Source organism: Mustela lutreola, chromosome 6 (genome assembly GCF_030435805.1).
Source record: "Mustela lutreola isolate mMusLut2 chromosome 6, mMusLut2.pri, whole genome shotgun sequence".
Classification (NCBI taxonomy): Eukaryota; Metazoa; Chordata; class Mammalia; order Carnivora; family Mustelidae; genus Mustela; species Mustela lutreola.
In genome coordinates, this window is record NC_081295.1 from 156,239,995 (window position 1) to 156,262,761 (window position 22,767).

Below are 22,767 nucleotides of genomic sequence, written 5' to 3' on the forward strand. Positions count from 1 at the left end.
CCCGAGAATAAAAATGTAATATTAATGCATGAATAACTGAAGTGTAGATTTGTAAATACACCTGGCAGGGACCGATATTCAAATCTGCAAAAACGTAAGAAATCCTAAAGAACTCAGCCACGCCTATCCCAGCACTGTGTGGGGACGAAGGATGGAGAGAGAGCGTGGCTTTGGAAGGAAACACCGTCCCTGTTAGGAAATGAGTCTTGCTCCCGGCTGTAATGTGTTACATTTTAGTAATTAATAAATTTAGTAATACAATTGGCTCGGTATTCAGAGCAGGCGCACAGGGAGCATAAAACTGGAGAATGCGGGCATCGATCCCGCTACCTCTCGCATGCTAAGCGAGCGCTCTACCATTTGAGCTAATTCCCCGCTCCGGCGCGCGGCCGCGCCTCTCTTACTCACTCCGCTCCCTGCGGTCATTCGCGGCGCGGCGCCGGCTGTTTGCAGTCGGCCTTGACCACGTGAACGAGGCGCCGGGCCGCAGACAAGAGACTGTTGCGTCCCTCGCCGCCGCCTACCACCTGTCGTCCTACGGATCCGGATCCCGTCGGTACAAGATCTCAGACGGCAGGCGGAGTCCGGGCCAGGGAGGCCTCGGAAACTCTCGTCTTAGACACTGGGCAAGAAGTCAACCCGGAATCCGCTCCGAGGAAACAGGGAACTGGAAGGAGATGGCAGGTGCATCCAGGAGGGAAAACCAAGCTTCTCAAGCTTTGCAATGGTTCCTGACAATCTCTGCACCCCTAAATTTCCCACCAGTTGACTCTGCTGGCTCCAGAAGCAGATTCTCCAGAGTCCCTACAGACACTTCTTAAGAACAGCTGTCTGGCTTTAAAACAACAAAACAACGACAACAACACACCGCCTGTGGACTCATGGCCAGGAGGGGGCGCGCGTCCCGGTTAATTTCTCCATTCTGGCTTTTGGAATCCCGAGTTTGTTAAAAGGGTACAAGTTATTTTCTATTTTTCTAAGGTAAACATTACTAGGATGCTAAGATAATTATGACTGCAGGCTTAGATCCAGAGTCTTTGCAAAAAGACAGTAGTCGTGTCTTTTTCTTCTGGACCTGTTGGGTACCAGGTACCAGGGACTGTGCTAGGTGCCGGTTGGGAGCCAGGAGCCCATCCCATGCAGGAAATCCTTCTGAAGGCCTTCAACCGACGTCCACACCTTCAACTATTTCTTTGCCTGATAACCCATCTTTAGAGACTTCCTCTCTTTGATTTCGTGTTATTTTTTACTCTCAATAACACTGAAACAAGTGATCAAAATGCAAATGCAGGAGAAACATCTCATTTAAGAAAGTGAGTCTATGTCTCTATGCAGAGCAGGCCTTTGCAAGACCCTTAAAACACCCTTAACATTTGCTCTTCTTTTTTGCCTTTTCATTGCAATCAGGGCTGATAAAAATGGGTGAATAACTTTCTGAAGGGAGAAACCTTCCACCTACTTGCCTCCCCACAACTTAGACAATAGAGTTCAGGTGTTCCAAGTGGGTGTAGAAACCACCATTCATTCCAAAACTTGGTGCAAGGACAGTTTTACCCGGATTCTCTCCATCATCTAGGTGCTTTCCCCCTACTTTTCCCATGACAGAATTTGCAGTGCGACAGAAGTCAGCTTGGCCTTCACTCATTTTTTTCCTCCCTGTTCATTTTCCATGTAGGTGTGGGTGTAGGTGTGGAATTTTAGTGACAGAATGTAGCCCAATTCCATAGCTCAGATCCATGGACTGGGCATGACTGACTGAACTGGGAGTGACTGGTTTGTCTGGGAGCTTTCAACCCTGAGCTGGGAGTACTGGTTTCCATTGGGGATTACATTTTACAACACTCAGTTTCCACAGAGGCTACATGAAAATCAAGACTATTATTTTAAAATTCACATGGCATGCTTACCTGGCAGGGGAGATACCATGATCACTAAGGTGGTTTTCCCAGGGTGAGGCTTATCCATTGCAATCCGGTTGTGCCGACCCCTGCGATTTCCCCAAATGTGGGAAACTCGACTGCATAATTTGTGGTAGTGGGGGACTGCGTTTGTGCTTAAAAATAAATAAATAAATAAAATAAAATAAATAAAATAAAACTCACATGGAAGTTTTACCAGTTGTTAGGCTATTGACTCAATGCTAACTTCTCTGCTCTGGTCTGAATTGTGTTCCCTCCAAATTCCTGTGTTTCAGCTCTATCCCCCAATGTGTCTGTATTTGAAATGGGGAAGTAGTTACGGTTAATAAGGTTGTAAGGGTGGGGCCCTGAGATCACGGGATTAGTGTCTTGATAAGGGGGGAGCCGCCAGAGAGCTCACTGTGTGTGTGAAGACACAGCCAGGACACGCGCATCTGCCAGACAAGAAGAAGGCTCTCACCAGGAACTGAATGACCATCACCTTGGTCATGACTTCCAACCTCCAGCACTGTGAGAAAAATTAATTTCTGGTACTTTGCCATAGCAGCCTGAGCAGACTAAGACAATAATCCTTTTTAAACCTGCTGTGATATGAAGGAGATGAGACTCTGTAAACCACATTACTGATGTTCTGCTTGGCCCCCCCGTTAGGCTTTGCCAGAAGGGAAGCTAGAAGAAGAACGCAAGGCTGGAGAAGGATGGAAGGTGGGCTTACTCATTCGTGTTTCCCTTCTGGGAATTTCCTGTTTCTTGAAGCGTTGCCCAAGAAACCAGCACCAGCCCGAAATTTCACCACTTGTCGGCAACTTTGCTATTTTCCACTTGGTATTCAAGGCATGGGAAGGACACCCGATAATGTCAAGAGAAACTGTCCACTTCTTAGGATTCTTTTCCTCTAGCTGCGAATTCTCTATTAGGTCAGGAACATTGAAAGAAAAGTTACTAGGCGCTATGCTCTTAGTTTCTCATGGAAAGGGATTTAATTACTGAGTTCCAGAACAATTATGTGCTTTCAACATTTCTCGTAGGAGTCATTGGTGATGGCCATTTGAAGAAAAATTTGGAATGTTTTCAATCATATAGTTGTGGAGAAATTTTATTTTAATAAGCACACATGTTTTATACATAAGTTCACTTATTTTTTCCTTAAATACATTAGAGGAAGGCCTTTTTGTTCCAGATAGTGTAGCATGTTCTCCCTCTGTGTCTAGTTTCTGCAGTTGGTACAGGGAACTGATCAGTCTCTGTTGAAACTTGATGTTGGGCGATTTGATTTGGAAAAGGAATATTTATATTTCCATTTAAGAATTTTAAGGATGTGTTTCATTTTAATCGCCCTATTATAGCTATGCAATATAATATGAACCACCCAAATCAATTATCCAACTAAAAGTTTACATACACACAGGCACACACAGAACATACTTTTCATCATTATAGTTATGAACATGTATGATTTCCCATTAGACTTTCAGAACGGAGTACTGCAGGGTGCCCAAATGCGGGGGGCATTGCTCTGTTCACAACTCAGAGAAGATCCAACCTAGTTGTCTGCATTTAGGGCAACTATAACATTTATTGAGCAATTTTTGACACTTTTTAGAGAAGGAGGAAGTAACCAGAGAGGAGGGAAGGAAATCGGGTGTAATTCAAGGCATGACTTTCAGCTATATTATTCCTAGGGTAGAAGGATATGGGATACGCTTTGGGTTTTTTCTTGAAACAGACAAGTAATATCCTAACGTCTTAGATGTACAACTCAATGAATTTATAAACCCACAGGCCAGCTTAACCAGATCACCATATCAAATACATTCGGTGTCTAAGCAGACAGCTTAAGGTTGTACTTTTTCTCTACAAGTGAATATGAACATTACCAACACAGAAACCATCCGGACGGGCATTATTTTAGGAATCCTGTAATAGCCTTTCCCGTGAGTCCTTCGATAGCTCAGTTGGTAGAGCGGAGGACTGTAGATGTTAACAGTTGGGTATCCTTAGGTCGCTGGTTCGAATCCGGCTCGAAGGACGAGACTTTTGGAAGTCCCAGGCTCCTCCAACAAAGCCACCGTAAAATTTAGATCCTTCGGGAGGACAAGGGGCACTTTCTGGGGACACGAGGACGCGCTGAGCTCTTATTTGCGGAGCGGGCGCCCACGGTGGTGGTTGTAGGGAAGGGCCGCCGGCTCTGCGGTGGACCTTCCCAGCGGGCTTCGTCCACCTTTTCCCGCGTGAAGCGCAGCCGTGCACACGGCCGCCCGGGTTCTCCAGCTCCGCGGGTCCCGCACGGACCTCTCGGAACCCGCGCCCGGACTCCCGCGCCGCACCCCGCGCCGGAAGGCCGACGCACGCGCGTTGCAGCCGGGCGCGCCCCGCCCCCAGGACTCCAGACCCCGCCCCCGGGGAGTTGTGTCCTCTTGGCCGCGGGGATCCCCGGTCGCCCTGGTGATTCCTGAAGAGGCCTTTTATTGGAAAAATTTCAGACCCACCCAAAGGTGGGCAATAGCATCAGGAACTTCACCGGACCCGTCGCCCACATACAGCCACCCTGTTGGCACCTTCTACCCCAAATCCACATCCCTGACCTTTCCGCACAGATCTGAGATGTGGACAGGACCAGGCCATCACCTCTGTCCCTCTGCACACGCCAGGAGTGGAGGACAATTCACATACTGGGGAGGTCCCCGGGCTGGGACGCGGCCGCAGAAAACAAGGTCGAGCGCGTCCGCGCCCAGCCGTCAGGACTAAAGGTGGGGAACTCGGCAGCGGCCCGGTTGCCTGCAGCTTTCAGCCACGAAAGAAACACGGCACACGCACGTGACCCAGTCATGTCACTTCTCAGAGAACAGCATGCTCAGTCTGTGGACGCATAGTTTGCGGTACCACTCAGCATTTTAAAAGGATCTTGAATGGTAGTTTTCAGGAGCAGCGAGGAACTAGGAGGGTTTGAAGACTCCTGCTATAATCCCGTCTGTCTCTGGGAAACGTGTCCCCACTCAGCGGCTAGGAGAAGCTACCAAGGAAAAAGGAAAGCCGTCTGAATTCCGAGAGGAGGGCAAGGGCGGTCACTGTGGCTGACCTGGCGGGTGACAGAGCCAGGGAAATGCTTCTGACCAAGCATTTAAATGAAGTCCTTTCTGCCGGAACTCTGAAGTTTCCCATCTTGAAAAATTGCCGTGGTATGTTCAAATTCCAATCCAAGATTTGTATTCACTCCAATAAATTGATTCTACTTTTAGCTCAACACTTAGGAATTCCACAAAGAACCTCAGCCTTTTATTAGCAATTATGTCAGAAAACTTTCCTAGAACCCATTCCTTTGAGTGACTGAAAAAAAAAAACAAACAAACAAACATCTCTTAATGTAGTATAAAATGACACTAGGCTAACAGGTAGGCTCTTGGCAAAAATTGAACGGGCTTTTTCTTCACTCACTGATAAAACACGGACAATTGGAAAAAAAATAATAAATCTCAATACTCTTATCATATATCTTGGCACAGAAGTTCATACATTTTTGTTTGGTATTTTCCTCAGAGAGGAATAAGCCTTCTTAGTGAATTCAGACTTTCAAATTTCCTGTGTGTATCTACCTGAATAGGTTACCTTACAGTGTAGCAATGAGCATTGCCTCTTCTCCTGCCCATCATGGCGGCTCATAACCAGAAACTCTTACTTCTGTGTCATATAAATCATGGTTTGGCTGGCAGGTTCCGCTCCGTTCTGGGACAATGACTTGTAGATCCTCTACAGCTCAGATCGTAAGTAATTTTGTCAGGGTAAGGGTACAGAGGGGTGTGGTGGATTACTCATTAGCTCTCAAACTTCCAGAAGGGACACCCCATTTCCATCGGTGGCATTTTGGAGAACTACAACTGTTAGATATAATACACTATTATACCAGCTTGAAAGTGCTGGAAATTTTAAAATGTGGTAAAAACAAATTTGTGTAATGGTATATAATATGTTGAGAATAAGTACCATGAGCAAAAGGAAAGATAACAAGTTAACTGGGAATCTGACAAGGAGGGAGTGCGCAGCAAGACATGGCCTGCTCAGAAAGACATCAAACTGATGTTGAAGTTTTTGTGTGGCTGATTAGTTTTGTTTTGCTTTGAATGACCTCTCTGGAAATGTAATTTAAACACAGCAAAATTCCTTCCTTTCTAAGGAGTTTGATGGGTCTTGAAAATTATATGCAATCTTCTAACCACAACACTCACGAACCTTTCCATCTCTCCAGAAAGCCAGCCTGAGCCTTCAGAAGCACTGACCTGCTTTCGGTCACGGCACTTCTGCCTTTGCCAGATGGTTCTAGGACAGACTCGTACAGGCTGCATTGTCATGTGTGTATCCGCAGTTCAGTCCTTATCGTCCACTCCACTGTAGGGCTGTGCTGCTACAATTTGTTTTTTCATTCCACAGCCGATGAAATTTTTTAGTTTTTATTATTAATAAAACTGCTAGTTATGGATTGAATTATGTTGCCCCCCCCCATTCATATATTAAGGCCCTAAATTCCAGTACCTGAGAATGAGACTGTATTTGGAGACAGGGCCTTGAAAGAAGTTACTACATTCAAATGAGGCTGGTAGGGCGCACCGACCCAATCTGACTGGTTTCTTTGTAGGAAGAGATTAGGACACAGAGACACTAGGGGCAGGAGTGTACAGAGGAATGACCATGTACACATGAAACAAGAAGGCTTTCTTCAAGCCAAGCAGAGGTCTCAGAAGAAATCAGTCCCGCTGACACCCTGATCTTGGACTTCCAGCCTCCAGAACTGGGAGGAGATGAATTTCTGTTTAAGTCTCCCAGTCTGTGGTACGTTGTGATGCCAGTCTTCACAAATTATTACACGGCTGTATGTATTTTGGGTATAAATCTTTGTGTGGCCATGTGTTTTATTTTCAGTAAATGTACAAGAATGGGACTGCCGGGTCCTATGGTAGGTGTATATTTATCTTTCAAGGAAACTACCAACTATGACCCAGTGTGGGCCGTACCATTTTACAGTCTTATAGCAAAGGACGAGAGCTTGTTTTTCTACATCTTGGACAATACTTGGAACAGTCTTTTAAATATTAGCTATTCATATTTGTAACTAACAAAACACATTCACATGTCCTACCCACGTTTATGGGGCAGGGATTATTCAGATATTTTGAGAGGTGGGTGAAATCTTGGGGCCGTCTTAGAATTTTGCCTCCTACGATGAGTGTAGAGGCATCTCGTGTGGTTTTAATTCACATTTCCCTCGACTAACGATGTTTACCTTTCCAGGTAGTTGTCATCTATAGATCTTCTTTGGTGACGTGTCTGTTGAAATCCATCTTTAAAAAAAAAAAAAAATTGAATTGTTTGCCTCCTTACTGAGTTCTAGGAATGCTTTACATATTCTGGATATAAGTCTTGTCTATCAGGTGTTTGTCCTGCAAATATTTTCTCCCAGTCTGTATTTCTTTTTCTTTTTTTCATTTTCTTAGCAGTATCTTTTGAAAAGCAAACATTAAAATTTTGATGAAGCCCAATTTATCATTTCTTTTTCTTTTATACATTGTATTTTTTGTGTTCTTTGGTGTTCTAAGAATTTTTTGCCTAAACAAAGGTCACAGAGATTTTCTTCTGGAAGAAGACATTTAGGCCTCTGGTCAAATCTGAATTATTTTATGTGATATTGACGTAGGGTCAAATATTTTTTTGTTTTATATATGAATATCCAGTTGTACCAACATCAGTTACTGAAAGCTTATCTTTTCTCTATTGAATTACCTTGTTGCCTATGTCAAAAATCAATCAACAGTATTTTTAACAAATGGTGGTTGAACTGAATATCTACATACCAAAAAAATGAATCACAACAGTTAACTCAAAATTATCATACACCTAAATGTAAACTGCAAAACTATAATATTACTAGAAGATAACAAAGGGAAAAATGCATAAGTTATACCTTGAGCACAGGGATAACACTTTTTAGATGCAACACCAAAGGCATACGTCATGAAGAAAAAAATTGGTAAGTTGGGCTTCATTAAAATTAAAAACTTCTTCAAAAAGACACTGTCAAAAGAATAAGAGGAGAAGCCACAGACTGTGAGAAAATATGTGCAAAGAACATATCTGATAAAGGACTGCTCTTTGCTATAAAAAGACCTTTTAAAACGACAATAAAATAAACTTGGACAAGAGATCCGGACAACTCACCAAAGATATACAGGTGTCAAATAAAAGATCCCCATCATATGTAATCAGGGAATTGTAAACTGAAAAACCAACAAGAAGCCACTACATGCCTATTAGAATGGCCAAAATACAAAACACAGCACCAAGTACTGGTAAGGATATGAGGCCAACAGGAACTCTCATTCTGAGGCTCCTAATTTGCATTTCCCTAATGAATAATAACATTGAGGATCCAGATCATGGGCTTATTGGCCACCTGTACATTTTGTTTGGTGAACTATCTATCCAAATCATTTATTTGCCTATTAAAAAAATGGCTCACTATTGAGTCGTACAAGTGGGTTATACATTCGGGATCCAAGACCTTCATTACTTATCACGTGGACACTTCCCTAAATGTTTTGCATGTATTTTTCCCCTGGCCTGTCACTTGCCTTTTAATTAAGTTCTTTAGCATCTTTTGAGGTTGTTTTTTTTTTTTTTTAGACTTTGATGAGTCTAAATTTATCATTTTTCTTTGTAGTTTATGTCTTTTGTGCTCTAAGAAATTTTTTGCTTAACCTAAAGTTACAGATTTTTCTCCTAGAAGTTTTTTTTTTTTAAGATTTTATTTATTTATTTGACAGAGATCACAAGTAGGCAGAGAGGCAGGCAGAGGGAGAGGAGGAAGCAGGCTCTCTGAACCGAAGGCAGAGGCTTTAACCCACTGTGCCGCCCAGGCACCTCTTCCTAGAAGTTTTATAGTTTTAGTCATTATGTTTAAGTCTTCATCCATTTTGTGTTCTGTCCATTATGCTGTGGAGGGTCTGAGTTCATTTAGTAGCATGTGTTTATCCACCTTGTCCAGCACCATTTGTTAAGGTCTCTCTGGTCAACACTGAATTATCTTGGTGCTCTGTCAAAGTCCACTGATTATGTGTATGTGCTGGTATATTTTTCTGGACTCTCTCCAGCTGTATAGTAAGTCTTGTAACCAGGTAGAGTCAAGTCCTCTAACTTTGTTCTTCCCCTTCACAATTGTTTTGGATATTTTGCATCTTTTGTAGTCTATATAAATTTTAGAATCAGCTTGTCATTTTTACAAAACTGCTCATTGAGATTTTGATTGGGATGGTATTACATGTGTAAGTCAATTTAGAAGACCTTGCATCTGAAAAATGTGGAGTTTTCTGTTATAGAATGTGTTATTTTTATTGTACTTTTGGTTAAATCTATTCCTAAAAATTTCACTTTTTATACCCTTCCAAATGGTATTGTATATTTCAAGTTCAATAAACCAGAATACTTATTAATAAATAGGATTATATTTTATTACATCTGTGTCCTATAGCTTGGGTAAACTTATTATTTGCAGTAGATTCTTCAGCATTTTTTTCATAATCATCACATCATATGCGAAAAGAGACAGTTTTGCCTTTCCTTTTCAAATCTATGTTTTTATTTGTTTCTTGACTTGTACTGGCTAGAACCTCCAGGGCAATACTGACTAGAAGTCAAGGTCGGATATCCTTGTTCTAGACCTGATCTTAGTGACAAGGCATTCAGTCTTTAACTACTAAATATGCTAATGGTAGGGCTTTTCAATATGTCTTTTACAGGTAGATTAAATTCCCTTGTGTTACTAGTTGGCAAAAATTTAATCCATGAAAGCATCCTAATTTTGTCTTGTTGTTCTGCTTCTATTGAGATCATCATAGAGGTCTCTTCTAACTGATAATAAGATTAAATTGCTTTCTAATAAATTCTTACTTATACTTCAACTTTTCACCTGGTTTTGTTTTTTGGGAGCTTCTTTTCCCACTTGAAAAATTCAGGCAACATTTACATAAAATGTCCCTTTTTAGTGCCAGGAGTTCTGACAAACATGTACAGTCACATAACCACACCCACAATGAAGATATGAAATAGTTACATCACAACCCTAAGCCTCTCCGAGCTCCTTTTGTAGTTAACTCCTCCCCCTGCAATTCCAACCTGCTAACTACTGGTGTTTTCTATTCCTTAATTTTTGTGCTTATAAGAATGTTCTATGCAGCCTTTTGCATCTGCCTTCAGGATAAGGAAGATGCATCCAGCATTACATTAAGAGTTTGCTCCTTGTGACCGCTGAGCATTCAGCTGGAATATGGTCTGCAGGCTTCAGGAGCCGGCGAGTTCGAGTCAGTTAGCTAGAGAAGCACTTCAGACTTGAATCAACTCTGCGACACCACGCGACTGAGACAGAGCCTCTGGGATCTCAAATGAGCACTTGGACATTACCTAGCACTGGCTGATGAGAAACATACAGAACCTTTCTCAGGTCCCTTTGTGCCAAGTGGGTTGGAGGGGAGGTGGCTGGAGGGGAGGTGGTGAGTGGGTGACGGGCATTGAGGAGGGCACTGGATGGAATGAGTATTGTTCCATGAGACTGATGAATCACTAACTTCTATCCCTGAAACTAATAATACACTGTATGTTAACTAACTTGAATTTAAATAAACTCTAAAAAAAAGAGAGAGAGAGACTGGTAGATTAGGTAAGAGGAAAGTTTTGACTGATCTACTGGAAAAGCCAGAGTTACACAAGAAAAAGGACAGATCCTGAAGATGAGTAGACACTTGGAACGTCAAAAGCCAATGAGCACTGGCTAAGAGAGAGAGTTTGGGAGTTTATAAGAGAGAAAAGAGAAAGAAATTTGGATTCGCTGCTATGTTATAGCAAGGGAGGCTTCTGAGATGAGGAGAGATGTCTGATAGGAAGCGTCCTGTGTGATCAATACTGGGTCCATCTGTGTGTGTTCGAAGAAACTTAAGTAAAATTTAAACATTTTTTTTCCATGGAAAAACAAGAAAGAAAATTAGGGAAGCTTTTATTTGAGAGACAACATGAACTTAGATCCTAAAGTTTGGTTGCTTTCATGTTTGTGGTGTTCAAGGCTCTGCCACAGCACTCAGTATATGGAAGCGATGGTCGTTTCTCTGAGGCTTTTCTACTCTAGCTTCTCACACTTCCCCCAGATTAAATTAAATTATTGCAAAGAAATGTACCAGCCCATATGTTCTTAGTTTCTCAGGAGAGATCTGAATAACTGAATTAAATATGAATTCTGTGTTGCAGATTCCTCATGGAAATCACTGGTAGGACCTTTTGAAGAAAAATTTGTTTTTTCAAGACTACAGTTATGAAGTATTTTGATTTTTAATAAAAAATAATCTTTTTTAAGTTCACCAGAAAGCCTTCCTATAGATACATCATCAAGAAAAGTCTGTCCAGATGGCTTCCTGCTTTCTTCACCGGTGTTCAGCCAGGAAGCCAAATGCTGTTATAAGGTGTTCATTAGCAGTAGACAGCATCCCTACAAACACATGTCTACAGCACTTTTTTTTTTATTGGGTAGGGGTGTTTCATTTATTTGCCCCACTAAATATAAGCCACTCAATTCCTAAACACACACACACACACACACACACACTGCCTCTCATGTTTTGGGTGGAGTACTTCTGTGTCTATACATTATTTTCATTGTCTTTCAAAAAGGGTTGCAACGTTTACAAAATGAACTCAGCAGTATACCCACTTCAAGACAATAGATTCCTCTTTAACCCAGCTGTCTATATGTAGGATAAATTATCATTTATCCACCATTTTAATAGAGAGGTGGTGAGTAGAAGAAACAGAGAGACAGCAGGAAAAATAAGGGTGATGGCCCTATCTATATTCTATATAAGCAAGCAGGATATGGAACGTGGATGGTATTTTCTTTTTTAAAGATCTAAATCAGAAAGTAAAACACACAAAACTTAAGTGTTCAAGTGTATTAATTTTTCAATATACCTCTATGATTATCACTCCTACCATCCTAGCATCCTACCATCCATTCTAGCATCCTAGAAAAAGCATTTGCTTGTAATTCTTAAGATGATTAAAACCACGGGGATAAACATTATTAGAGGTATTCTAACCATCCCTAGCACCAATCCTTCGATAGCTCAGTTGGTAGAGCGGAGGACTGTAGATGTTTCACTGTGGTCATCCTTAGGTCGCTGGTTCGAATCCGGCTCGAAGGACTCACGCTTTTGATAGGTTTTCATTGACGCCGCTTGCGTGGACCCTTCACACAGGGGAAAAAAAAAAAAAAAAACTTGAACAGTTGGGAATATTGTCATTTGTGCTCACAGACGAACTTGTAAGGCTGGAAATAATAATAAATAAATAAATGGGGCACCTGGGTGGCTCAGGTCATGATCTCAGGGCTGGGATCGAGTCCCGCATCGGACTCTCTGCTCAGCAGGGAGCCTGCTTCTCTCTCTCTCTCTTTCTCTCTACCTGCCTCTCCATCTACTTGTGATCTCTGTCAAATAAATAAATAAAATCTTTAAAAATAAATAAATAAAATAAATGATCCACAGGCACATACGAAAAGCGGCGTCTTTATAAGATCTGGTCTCCAGGGAGACTGACTTCTCATGGAGTTTAGGCAAGGGTCATGGGGCGTGTGGAGAACGGGAAGGACCTCTTGGCCCAAGGTTTTCATTTCATTTTGGAGGTCCCATGGTCTTTCTGTTACGTTGATATTTAAGTGAATAAACACTTCATTAATGGCAGTTTCAAATACACACAAAGTAGAGAAAACAGCATCAATTACCGGCAGAGGCGTCACACCTGTACACTGGCATCCTCTATCCTCCCACGTGCCCCCTTCCTACTCCCGACCTTTTAGAAAAAATACCAAGATGCGCTCTCCTCTCATCCAAAGTCGCTCAGTGTTTTGAAGACATGAGGAATTCAACGCGGGCTCGAGTCTGTTCCTCTCACTGCCCCCCTCACTCCCCCCCAAAAAAGAAGTTCACTTCCATAAAATTAATGAAACTGGTGTGAGAACTCGAGGAGGCTGGTTTCTTAGGCCTGTCGCCCACTCCACGGAAGAGCGAGGCGCCAGGATCCGGCAGAACCTTACTGGGAGGCTGCCTGGCCGGAGCTGTCCCCTCGGACGGGAGCCGTGGACCACTGGCCCGGTTCTTTTTGCACAGCCGCCAGTTCAAGCAGGATAGGAAATTCTGTCCCGCTGCAGCGAGAACGGATTTATACTCTCCTTACACTCGCCCGGGGCCCCTTCCAGAGAGCCGGCTGCACCTTCGGTCCGCATCCCTGGCCGCTGGTTTTTGCAGGCGGCCCAGCAGCAGCTGCGCGTGGGAGGAACCGCAGCGCCAAGAGCGGGCGGACGGCGCCCCCTGCCGGGCGGGCTCCGCTCTGTGGGAAGGGGCGTGTCCGGCGCCGGCGGGACAGAGACCTGGGCCAGCAGCAAACACCCACTCCGGGAGAGCGGGGTTAAGCGCGCCGCCCCGGGGTCGCCTCAATCAGGGCCGTGTGTACACATGAGAACAGGTGTTTCTAGTATCAGCACGCATCACGGGCCGACGCCAATCGCGCTTTGAAAACAAGAGAAGTAACTGTGGCCCATTAAAATGTTTTGGACCTCTTAGTCACAAAATCAAATTGAAAGTTAATATTTTAAAGTAAACAAAAGGTTTTAAACTAAATGAGGTCACAACTGAAGTCTTCAAAATCTGAATTTCCAAAACTTCCATTTGCAAAGTCAAACTACATTTTCAAAACCAGAAACACTCAGAACTCGAAGTTTTGAAAAATAATTCAAATTTCAAAGCTCAAGACGGTTTTAAAAACTTACGTTCAAGTCCACTTTAAAAGGTGAATCACCCCGCCGCCGCCCCACCGGAGTCGCACCCGGGTCCCCTGGATAAAATGCTGTTTTGGTCGCTGAGACACACAGAAACCTCTCCCAACTTCCCCAGGTTTTCTCACATTCCCAGAAGAGCCCGCCTCCCGCGTTTTTCCCATCTCGCCGAGGCGTTCTCTAGGGCACGTTCCCTTGGGGACCTACCTGCTCTACTCCCATCGCCCAAGTCCGAGCCCCGCCACTTCGGCCATTCTGAGCCTAAATCCTGCCTTTCGGCTTCAAATCCCGCGGCCGACCCGGCCCCCACTTCCGCTCTCTCCACCCATTCCGGTCCTTCCACTCATCTCCGCCCCTTCGGCCCCGCCCCCTTCCTGACGGCAGTCGCACGCGGGGTGCGGCAGACGGCGCGGCGCTTTACGGCTGCCGTGCTTCTCGTCTCCGCCGGCATGGAGGGTGAGGAGTTGGAGAGGGAAGATGGGGAGCCGGAGGCTGTGGAAGGGATAGATGAGAAACCAGAGGCGGTGGAGGAGCAGGAGGAATCCGAAGAGGCGGTTTGTGGCGCCAAGAAGAGGGTGGTGCCTGGTATTGTGTACTTGGGCCACCTCCCGCCCCGCTTTCGGCCTCTGCATGTACGGAACCTTCTCAGCGCGTATGGCGAGGTCGGGCGCGTCTTTTTCCAGCCCGAGGGTAAGTCTTTATCACAGGCTCTGGTTGTGCGGGGAGGAGGGTGGCGCTTGCCGGCGAGTGGGCTCGCTTGTTCGGGCCCGAGGCTCGGAGGTGGGGGTCACGGGACTCAAGGCAGGCGCCCGGCCCCTGTGGGGAAGCCGGGATTGGGTGTGGGTAGCTCAGTAAGCACAGATGAGTCTACTCTGCACACCCCCCTTTCCTGAACCGATTTTACCGGCTTGTTAAATGAGTACACACTGAATAAAAATCTGAGAGGCGTTTTCACAAAACTGAATCCATCCCCTTTGTCATCGTGACCCAGGTCTAGCGACAGTGTATGGTCACCTGACCCCAGCTTCCCTGCAGGCACTAATTGAATTGGGATTGGGGTATGTGTGCATCTCTGCACATGCATTGGCGTGTGCATGTGCAGAGCAGATCTGATGCAGGAGTTGAAGTCTGAGGAAAAGATTGAGACATAGTGATAGGATGGACCTTGGAGTTCTCTTCCTGACAAAGATCTCGAGGTGGGGTCCTGGCCCGCGGACTAGTGGGAGGTGCCACGCCGTCTTCCTAAACCACTGCTGTGTTTTTGGCACAGACGGGTTCGTGAGGCGCAAGAAGAAGGCAGCGGCAGCCTCGACAGCGGGAGGCAAAAAGCGGTCCAAGTACAGCAAGGACTACACCGAGGGCTGGGTGGAGTTCCGGGACAAGCGAGTAGCCAAGCGCGTGGCAGCGAGCCTTCACAACACGCCCATGGGGGCCCGAAAGCGCAGCCCCTTCCGTTATGACCTATGGAACCTCAAGGTGAGGGGGTAAGCTTCTCTGTCGCATCCCAGCCTCCCGCCTTCCCAGCCCCAGCCCGGGCATCTCATTTCCTCTTGTTGACCCCACTCTCTTTCATCACCTCTCCGCTCCTGACATGTCCTACCCAGATCTTTTCATATTTTCCTGTCCACAGTACCTGCACCGTTTCACGTGGTCCCACCTCAGCGAACATCTTGCCTTTGAGCGCCAGGTGCGCAGGCAGCGCCTGAGGGCCGAGGTTGCCCAGGCCAAGCGTGAGACTGACTTCTATCTTCGAAGTGTGGAACGGGGACAGCGCTTCCTTGCTGCTGAAGGGGACTCTGCCCGCCCGAATGGCACCTGGACCTTTGCCCAGCGTCCTACTGAGCAAGAGCTGAGAGCCCGGAAGGCAGCTCGGCCAGGGGGACGTGAGCGGGCTCGCCTGGCAAATGCCCAGGACCAGGCTCGCTCCAACCGAGGGCTGCTTGCCAAGATCTTTGGAGCCCCACCACCTTCAGAGAGCATGGAGGAGCCCTGAGTAGTCAAGAACTCTTGAAAGGCAGGAGACCCTTTCCATCTCCTAGCCTTGCTTCCTGTCTACCTGATAATAACTACTGACAGTGATTATATTATCTTTCTAAGACCAGGAGTCTGGTGGGTGCTTAGGCATAGATGTCTTGTGGGGCTCTGGTCCACCCTCCAACTCCTGTTGCTTGGCTGAGGCACCCAATTCATACTAGCAAGAGTATGACTACGGCAGGATGCCAATTTTGCTTGATTCTTGACTGTCTACTTCTGCCCAGTGAGATCCTCTCAAAATCCCACTTCCTGGGCGGAGGAAGAACCTTTACTTCAAGCTAGAGTGATAAAGCCCACTCCAGGCAGCTGTTCCACCAACTATAGATGAAGGGAAGCTGCAACATCCTTTTTATTTGAGAAGATTAACAGGGCCTGGGGGTAAAGGGGTGGGACTGGGTTGGGAGCCACCTTCCAAGTAAATGTATAGGAAAGAAAAAAAAAAAAATATATATATATATATATATATTTATATGCCTTTGTAGTTTATTGGGGGCATGGGGGGTGTTTTATAAATTCTGACTTTTATCCCCTCATGTCCCGTTCATTTCCCCTTTACTTCATCTCCTGGTCTCATAGCCACCATTCCTCCCCGACCCTCCCAATTCAGCCTGGACCCTTTTCTATCTATCACATTAACTTCTTAGCCCATATCTAGTTCAGCCTTTACTAAGTCACTATATGAGGACATGGGGATAGTAGGTAATAATAACCCTTGGCTTCAAGATAGCCCTTGACTTCAAGAGTTGCCACTAGAAAGAGACATTAAAGAAATAAATGTACAGATGGAGCTCCTGGGTGGCTCAGTGGGTTAAAGCCTCTGCCTTCGGCTCAGGTCATGATCCCAGGATCCTGGGATCAGGACCCGCATCAGGCTCTCTGCGCCACAGGGAGCCTGCTTCCTCCTCTCTCTCTGCCTGCCTCTCTGCCTGCTTGTGATCTCTGATTGTCAAATAAATAAAATCTTTAAAAAATTATTTTCAAAAAAAAAAATGTACAGAGGTACTGCAGGCATCACGGTAGATTTCTATCGGGGAAAGTAGGGGCCCTGGGAGGGTATGGTTGACTCTCCAGGAAGGTAAGCAGTGCTAAATACGCAGCTGATACCCGATCACACTCTTCCGAGATGGGTCCATTTTCACCAGGCTTTCCAGATCATTCCTGAAAAGTGAACAGAAGTCTGACTGAAACTGGTGTAGTCCTGTTGGAAACAAAAGTTGGTGGGTAAAGTGTTGGGTTCAAATCACTAAAGGTAGACAAAGCCTGGGAGGTAGTTGGGCACAAACGATGCTCCACAGATACACTTGTGGGAATTAGGGCTCACATGAGGGAGGGTTCACAGGCAACATGCAGAGCAGGCCTGGAGGCCACAAAGAAGGTAAGCCACTAAGAGAAACTGAAAACAAGTGTCACAGTAAATGAAAACAAATTCAATAAATAAATACATAAATTAAAACTGGTTAAGGGTTCCTGGCTGGCTCAGTTGGTGGAACTTAACTCTTGATCTTGGGGTTGTGAGTTTGCCGCATGCTGGGTGTAGAGATGACATTAAAAAAAGTTAGAAAAGGAACACAGGGTGGCTCAGTTGGTTAAGAGTCTGCCTTCAGCACAGGTCATCCCAGGGTCCTGGGATCGAGCTCCACATTGGGCTCCTTGCTCCACCAGGGGTCTGCTCCCTCTGCCTCTCCCCCTGCTTATGCTCTTAAATAAAATCTTTTAAAAACTGGCCAATATCTAGGAATTATAGGAAGTTGTGGAGTGATTATAATAATCTGGGTTTTGCTTGTGCTGTTTTTTCCCCCCAATGTCCTCAATATTTACTGATTCTTTCTTTGGGTAAAGTGGATTAATGCACTTATTTGGCTCTAAAATAAAATCTTGGTCATGTTAAGATTTTGATTTGGTAGGTGCACTTAATTTGGGAGAATAAAAATGACCAGTAAGAGATGATAGATACTTGGTGTAACATTTCCCACAGTGCCTATACCTCTCCTGCCCATCAAAGAAGTGTAGTTTTACAACCTCAGTTTTAGGAACTCCATACCCTTGTTTCTATGTTCTTGTTCTGTGTTTCTTGTGAGTTTCATGTGGATTGTTTTCCTCTGGTCAGATGTCTTCCAAGTGAGCCAGAAAAATCCAGTGTCGGAATTTGATAAGCTATTCACATACTCAGAATTCTAAGTTCCCATTCCCCCCCTTTGCTAGATAAAGAGAATATCAAGATTAAGAAACTTCTTATCCCTTAGGTTGCTAATGACTTCTAAAGTAAAACACATAATAGGGCTTAATTTTTTGAATGAAATAAACTTTTTGGGGTGGCATTGGGTCAGTATCAATATATTCGAGGTCAGCACTGCAGGCTCCAATTCAATAGTTCTGCACAAAGCTCATCCCCACAGCCTGGTAACGGATAAATCAAAGGTGGAGTGAGAAATGGAAATAAGAATGTCTGGAAGAAGATGAATTTCCCAAGAGCTGTCAGCCTGATTCCCTGGAGACAGCCTTTTGAGGGCAGGAAAACACCTTTTTTACATTTAAAATGTTATTCCTCTTTGAAATGTTGCCATGAGTGACCCTGACATGGGTCAATTTTAGTTGTACAAATATAATAATTGTATACCTTTCCAGAAGTGAACTTGCAGAGTAATTTTGGTAGATAATGTCAAAACGCCTCTTACGAAAAGTGTAAGCAACCATTTTTGGGATTCCACTTATAAGCAAGGAAACGGATAATTTAGAGAAATACCAGTCGCTGGAAACCAGCTATCCCAGACAGAAGCCTCCAGCACTTTTCGCAGTCTCTTACGGATGTCCCCACAGTGGGACTCAGGGAGAGGGTGGCCCGCTCCGTGTGGAGGGCAAGCTTTGTGCGGCTTTGGCCAAGCGGCCGCTGCTGCTCTTGGCGCTGTGCACGCTGCGGGTGGACCAACGCAGATGAAGGAGAGGGAACCTGGAAACAAACTGAGTAGAATTAGGTACAAAATGACGGGGCTGAGCTCATGTTTGATGGCATACTGAAGGCATTCGGTACATTTTAAATCACGGAACAAGAGAAAATTACGCCTATCTCAAAGATGATCTGGCTAGATCTTAATTTAATTTGTGAGAATGGTCAGAAACAATATCGTCAGACAAAACTTAGGAAGGATAAGCGGTGTCCCTAAATACAGAGGGCCGTCCCTGGGTGGGATCGAACCACCAACCTTTCGGTTAACAGCCGAACGCGCTAACCGATTGCGCCACAGAGACAAAGCTGAAAGCACTTCTCTTGCTAAACATGATCTTTTCATTTTCTCTAGTCTGACCTGTGAGATACACTTTACAAATAGCTTTCGATGGGTATATGTATTGAAGAAATGTCCCCTCGTGATTTTTGTTGTTCTTATTCTTGTTTTCAAATAATATAGATATTATTTAACCCACTAAGCCACGCAGGCGCCCCTCAAAAAATATAGATATTATTAAGAGAGGTACCTTGGAATGTAGATTGGGTGGGAAGCAGGGCGGGGACTGCTGTTTACCCAAATACAGGTGAATATAATAATTTAAAAAAGGACATCTAGCCAGAATTTATTTTCAGTCCAAAAAGAAAGTTTTTACTGACGCTTCAGTTGCTAGAACGGCCCCCATAAGGATCTGTATAGATGAACATACATTAAATGGGAAAGATACCAGGAAGAGCAATGAAGGAAATACAAACCATTTAGGGGAAAATCTAGAGGATCATCAATGCATCCTTAAATTATCAGGTAAAAGTGTGCTTCCTGGGAAATAGGATATTCTCAAAGTATCAGCGCAGAGCTATCTTGCTAATTGCAAAGCAAAAAACAAAACTTATGTCTCCACTGAAACTAGGGATCAAATTTGGCATCATTAACAATGGGAGAAATTAACATTATGTGCTTCCTGATGAAGTCACAGGAAGTCCACAGCACACGATATTTTGTCAAAAAGGATTAGCTTGGATGTAATTTGCCCTGTTAGACAACTTCTAGCCTTGTTGCTTCATGTAGCTATTGCTGTGTAACAAGATACTAAAAAAATGTTAGTGGCTGTTTGATGGTTCTTCCAGAGAAGCAGGACACATATGGTAAATCTCCTTCTCTTATCTCTCTGCCTCAGTCCCTCTCTATAGAGATCTCCCCGCTTCTGTCTCTATGTATTGATCAATCCATCTCATCACTTACCGATCTAATTGGCTCATATGTAAAGTGGGCCAGCAAGCTGGAAACTCAGGCAGGATATCTATGTCACAGTCATGAAACAGAATTCCTTCTTCAGGAAGAAAAGATGTGAAATATTAAGAATTTAAAATGTTGGTTGAGTAAAATAAGATCTTGGAGATGTCAAAGTCAAAAATCCACTTAAGCGTCCTTGGCAGAAACTTGAGTATTTTGGAATACAGGGTACATGAAAGGTAGTGCAGGTACAGATACAAGGAAGGTAGTGCAAAACAGACATGAATATGTCCTGGAAAGAGACAGCGCCAGCTGGGAGCAGGCATAGAGGCATGTGATCAGAAATATTATAAAATCATAATGTAATTTTCTTTGCTAGGAGAATAATAGGTAGCCAAATAATGTGCTATTTTGTCTTAGATGAAACCTAGACTTGGAGAGGTTGAGTGACACGCCCAGGGTAACACACTGTTGGATTTCATCATGAATGAAGTCCCAAAGCTGAGCTCTGAACTGTTAGGCTCTAGTATATTTCCTACTCCATTTTGACAGTGAGGAGTACTTCAAAGAGAGTTTCTGATCTAGGGTAAAGAGAATAGTGTCGTGTAAGTTACCATACTGGCTAGTTTCTAGCCATACTTCAGGATAACAGATCTGAGGAATGGAAAGCTGAAACACAGCGTCTCTTCGCTTAAAATGTGCTTTAGGAATATCTGACCCCACACCAGAGAGAAGCCAGTTAGGTTCTTGTGATATGTCAGCACTATTAACAGTCAAAAAGAGGCAACGACATTCCTAAGGGGAAAGGAATTTGGGACCAATGAGATCAGATGTCTATAATTCTCCATCATCATATCCCAGCATAAACCCTTCTGTTCAGAAGCCAGTGGAACCTTGGTGAATTCTACAGCCACATCCTTGAATGTCGCTGTTGCCTGAAAAATCAAACAAACCCAGAAATGCCTCACTGAGGGGTTACAAGCCCAGAAGTGAATGGAATGTAGAACAAAAGAAAGCAAAGCAAGATATAGTTATGACAGAATAAAATATTCTGTCAAGAAAGCCAAGTCTATTCATTCTTACTTTGTGTCTAATACGGTGTTTGAGTCTGTCTGAAGTACAAAAACAAAGAATACCAGTCCACAAGTGACAGGAAATTGTTCATGTGAAATAACTTCAAAATCATAAAGCACATGAAGAAATCGTGAACTTCTCTGCTACAGAGAAAAGGTACTGAGGGCATTCCAGGAAGGATGATGCCAGCGTATGCAGAAAGCGAGGGAAAGTTCACTTAACAGTTCTCCTCTTTAGATGGACAGTCCAAGCAGCTAGAGAGTCTCTAAAGCGTAGGGGTGTCAAGGCCCAACTCACTGGAATTCTGATTTAAATTGTCGAATGGAGGGCCAAACATCAGTGTTTTTTCTTGTTTGTTTGTTTGTTTGTTTTAGAAGCATGCTAGGTAATGCCAATGAGAAGTCACTAGTGAGAATCCTGCTTTTAAAGAAAAAAAAAAAAAAAAAAAAGCAGGACTCAAGTCGTACTAGATCCACTGGTGAGCTTGTTTGCTCAAACTAATCCAGAGACCGCAGTAGCAGAGTGAACAAAACATCATGCACAGGCTCAGATACTGATGCTGATTCTTTGTTCCGTTATTTATTGGCTGTGTGAATTCTCTTTGCAACATTTTTTTGTTTTTTGTTTTTTTTTAAAAGATTTTATTTATTTATTTGACACAGAGAGAGAGATCACAAGTAGGCAAAGAGACAGGCAGAGAGAGAGGGGGAAAGAGGCTCCCTGCTGAGCAGAGAGCCCGATGCGGGGCTTGATGGGGGCTTAATGTGGGGCTTGATCCCAGGACCCTGGGATCATGACCTGATTTAACCCACTGAGCCACCCAGGCTCCCTTTAACTTTATTTATTTGAGAGAGAGAGAGAGCACAAGTTGCTGCAGGGAGCGGCAGAGGCAGGGAGAGAAGCAGACTCTCCACTCGGCAGGGAGTCCGACAGGGGGCTGGATCCCAGGACCCCGGGACCCCTACCCCAGCCAGGAGCAGATGCTTCACCGACGGAACTCCTGGGGGCCCCTGCATCTCTTAGGAGCAGCTCTTTCTGAATGTTCTGCCCCAGGCCTTTGCTTACGTCTCTGTTTTGACTGGTGGTGTATGGATGAGAACATATTCTTTATATCCATTCCAAATCAAATCTTCCTCAGTACAGTGGTCTTACAGTTTCCCCAAACAAATGATCTCGGCATTTTCCAGGAACTTCCTTCCTACTCTGTATCTCCACTTTTTTCGAGTCACACTTCTTTCTCGGAACCCCTGTTAGGGTAGAGGGAATGGGGTGGCTCACCCCTGTTTTTCTCAGGAACTTCGGTCTCCTTTCTGGCCCTCACGCACGATACACCCATCCCTAGCACCACACCACTGATCATGCCTCCCACGCTGCCTGCAGCACCCGGAACCCGCACCTGTGATTCAAGACCCACTGCAACCTCCGTGTACAATATGGAGCTTTCCCTGCCCCCTCCAGCCTCTGCCTTCCCAAAACTCCTTTAACACTTACCTTGCCCACTTCATCACATACTTATATATACTTTAATATGTATGTATAAGCGCACGTGGATGTGCGTGTACACAGAGACCCAAACGCTTCTGTAATGCTCGTGCAAGGGGACGAGGGCTTGGCCCAATGCACACTTTCTACTGCTGGCAGGGCCACGAACAGAGCCGTGCGTGTGACTAGCCCAGATGATGGATGGCCGCATGTAAGAGAAAGA

At 44.5% G+C, this 22,767-nt stretch overlaps 1 protein-coding gene, 1 long non-coding RNA gene and 5 other non-coding genes across 7 annotated transcripts; 4 read left to right on the top strand and 3 right to left on the bottom strand.

Moving 5' to 3' along the window:
- Window positions 1-302: 302 nt before the first annotated feature.
- TRNAA-AGC (transfer RNA alanine (anticodon AGC)) lies at window positions 303-375 on the bottom strand. Its single transcript has one exon. It is a non-coding gene; the product is annotated as a tRNA-Ala (tRNA).
- Window positions 376-1,899: 1,524 nt separating this feature from the next.
- LOC131835010 (U1 spliceosomal RNA) lies at window positions 1,900-2,058 on the top strand. The gene has a single exon (XR_009355088.1). It is a non-coding gene; the product is annotated as a U1 spliceosomal RNA (small nuclear RNA).
- A 1,801-nt stretch (window positions 2,059-3,859) lies between these two features.
- TRNAY-GUA (transfer RNA tyrosine (anticodon GUA)) lies at window positions 3,860-3,948 on the top strand. Its single transcript is given in 2 exon segments — window positions 3,860-3,896; window positions 3,913-3,948. It is a non-coding gene; the product is annotated as a tRNA-Tyr (tRNA).
- Window positions 3,949-11,258: 7,310 nt separating this feature from the next.
- LOC131833057 (uncharacterized) lies at window positions 11,259-14,114 on the bottom strand. Its single transcript, XR_009354278.1, has 3 exons — window positions 13,987-14,114; window positions 12,310-12,435; window positions 11,259-12,195 (listed from the first exon to the last, which is right to left on the bottom strand). It is a non-coding gene; the product is annotated as an uncharacterized LOC131833057 (long non-coding RNA).
- TRNAY-GUA (transfer RNA tyrosine (anticodon GUA)) lies at window positions 12,063-12,151 on the top strand. The gene is given in 2 exon segments: window positions 12,063-12,099; window positions 12,116-12,151. It is a non-coding gene; the product is annotated as a tRNA-Tyr (tRNA).
- Window positions 14,115-14,184: 70 nt separating the features above from the next.
- ABT1 (activator of basal transcription 1) lies at window positions 14,185-17,701 on the top strand. The gene is made up of 3 exons (XM_059176238.1): window positions 14,185-14,469; window positions 15,050-15,255; window positions 15,410-17,701. Exons 1-3 carry the CDS (start codon window positions 14,229-14,231, stop codon window positions 15,770-15,772), a joined length of 810 nt encoding a protein of 269 aa, XP_059032221.1. The 5' UTR covers window positions 14,185-14,228; the 3' UTR covers window positions 15,773-17,701.
- A 1,284-nt stretch (window positions 17,702-18,985) lies between these two features.
- TRNAN-GUU (transfer RNA asparagine (anticodon GUU)) lies at window positions 18,986-19,059 on the bottom strand. Its single transcript has one exon. It is a non-coding gene; the product is annotated as a tRNA-Asn (tRNA).
- Window positions 19,060-22,767: the final 3,708 nt, after the last annotated feature.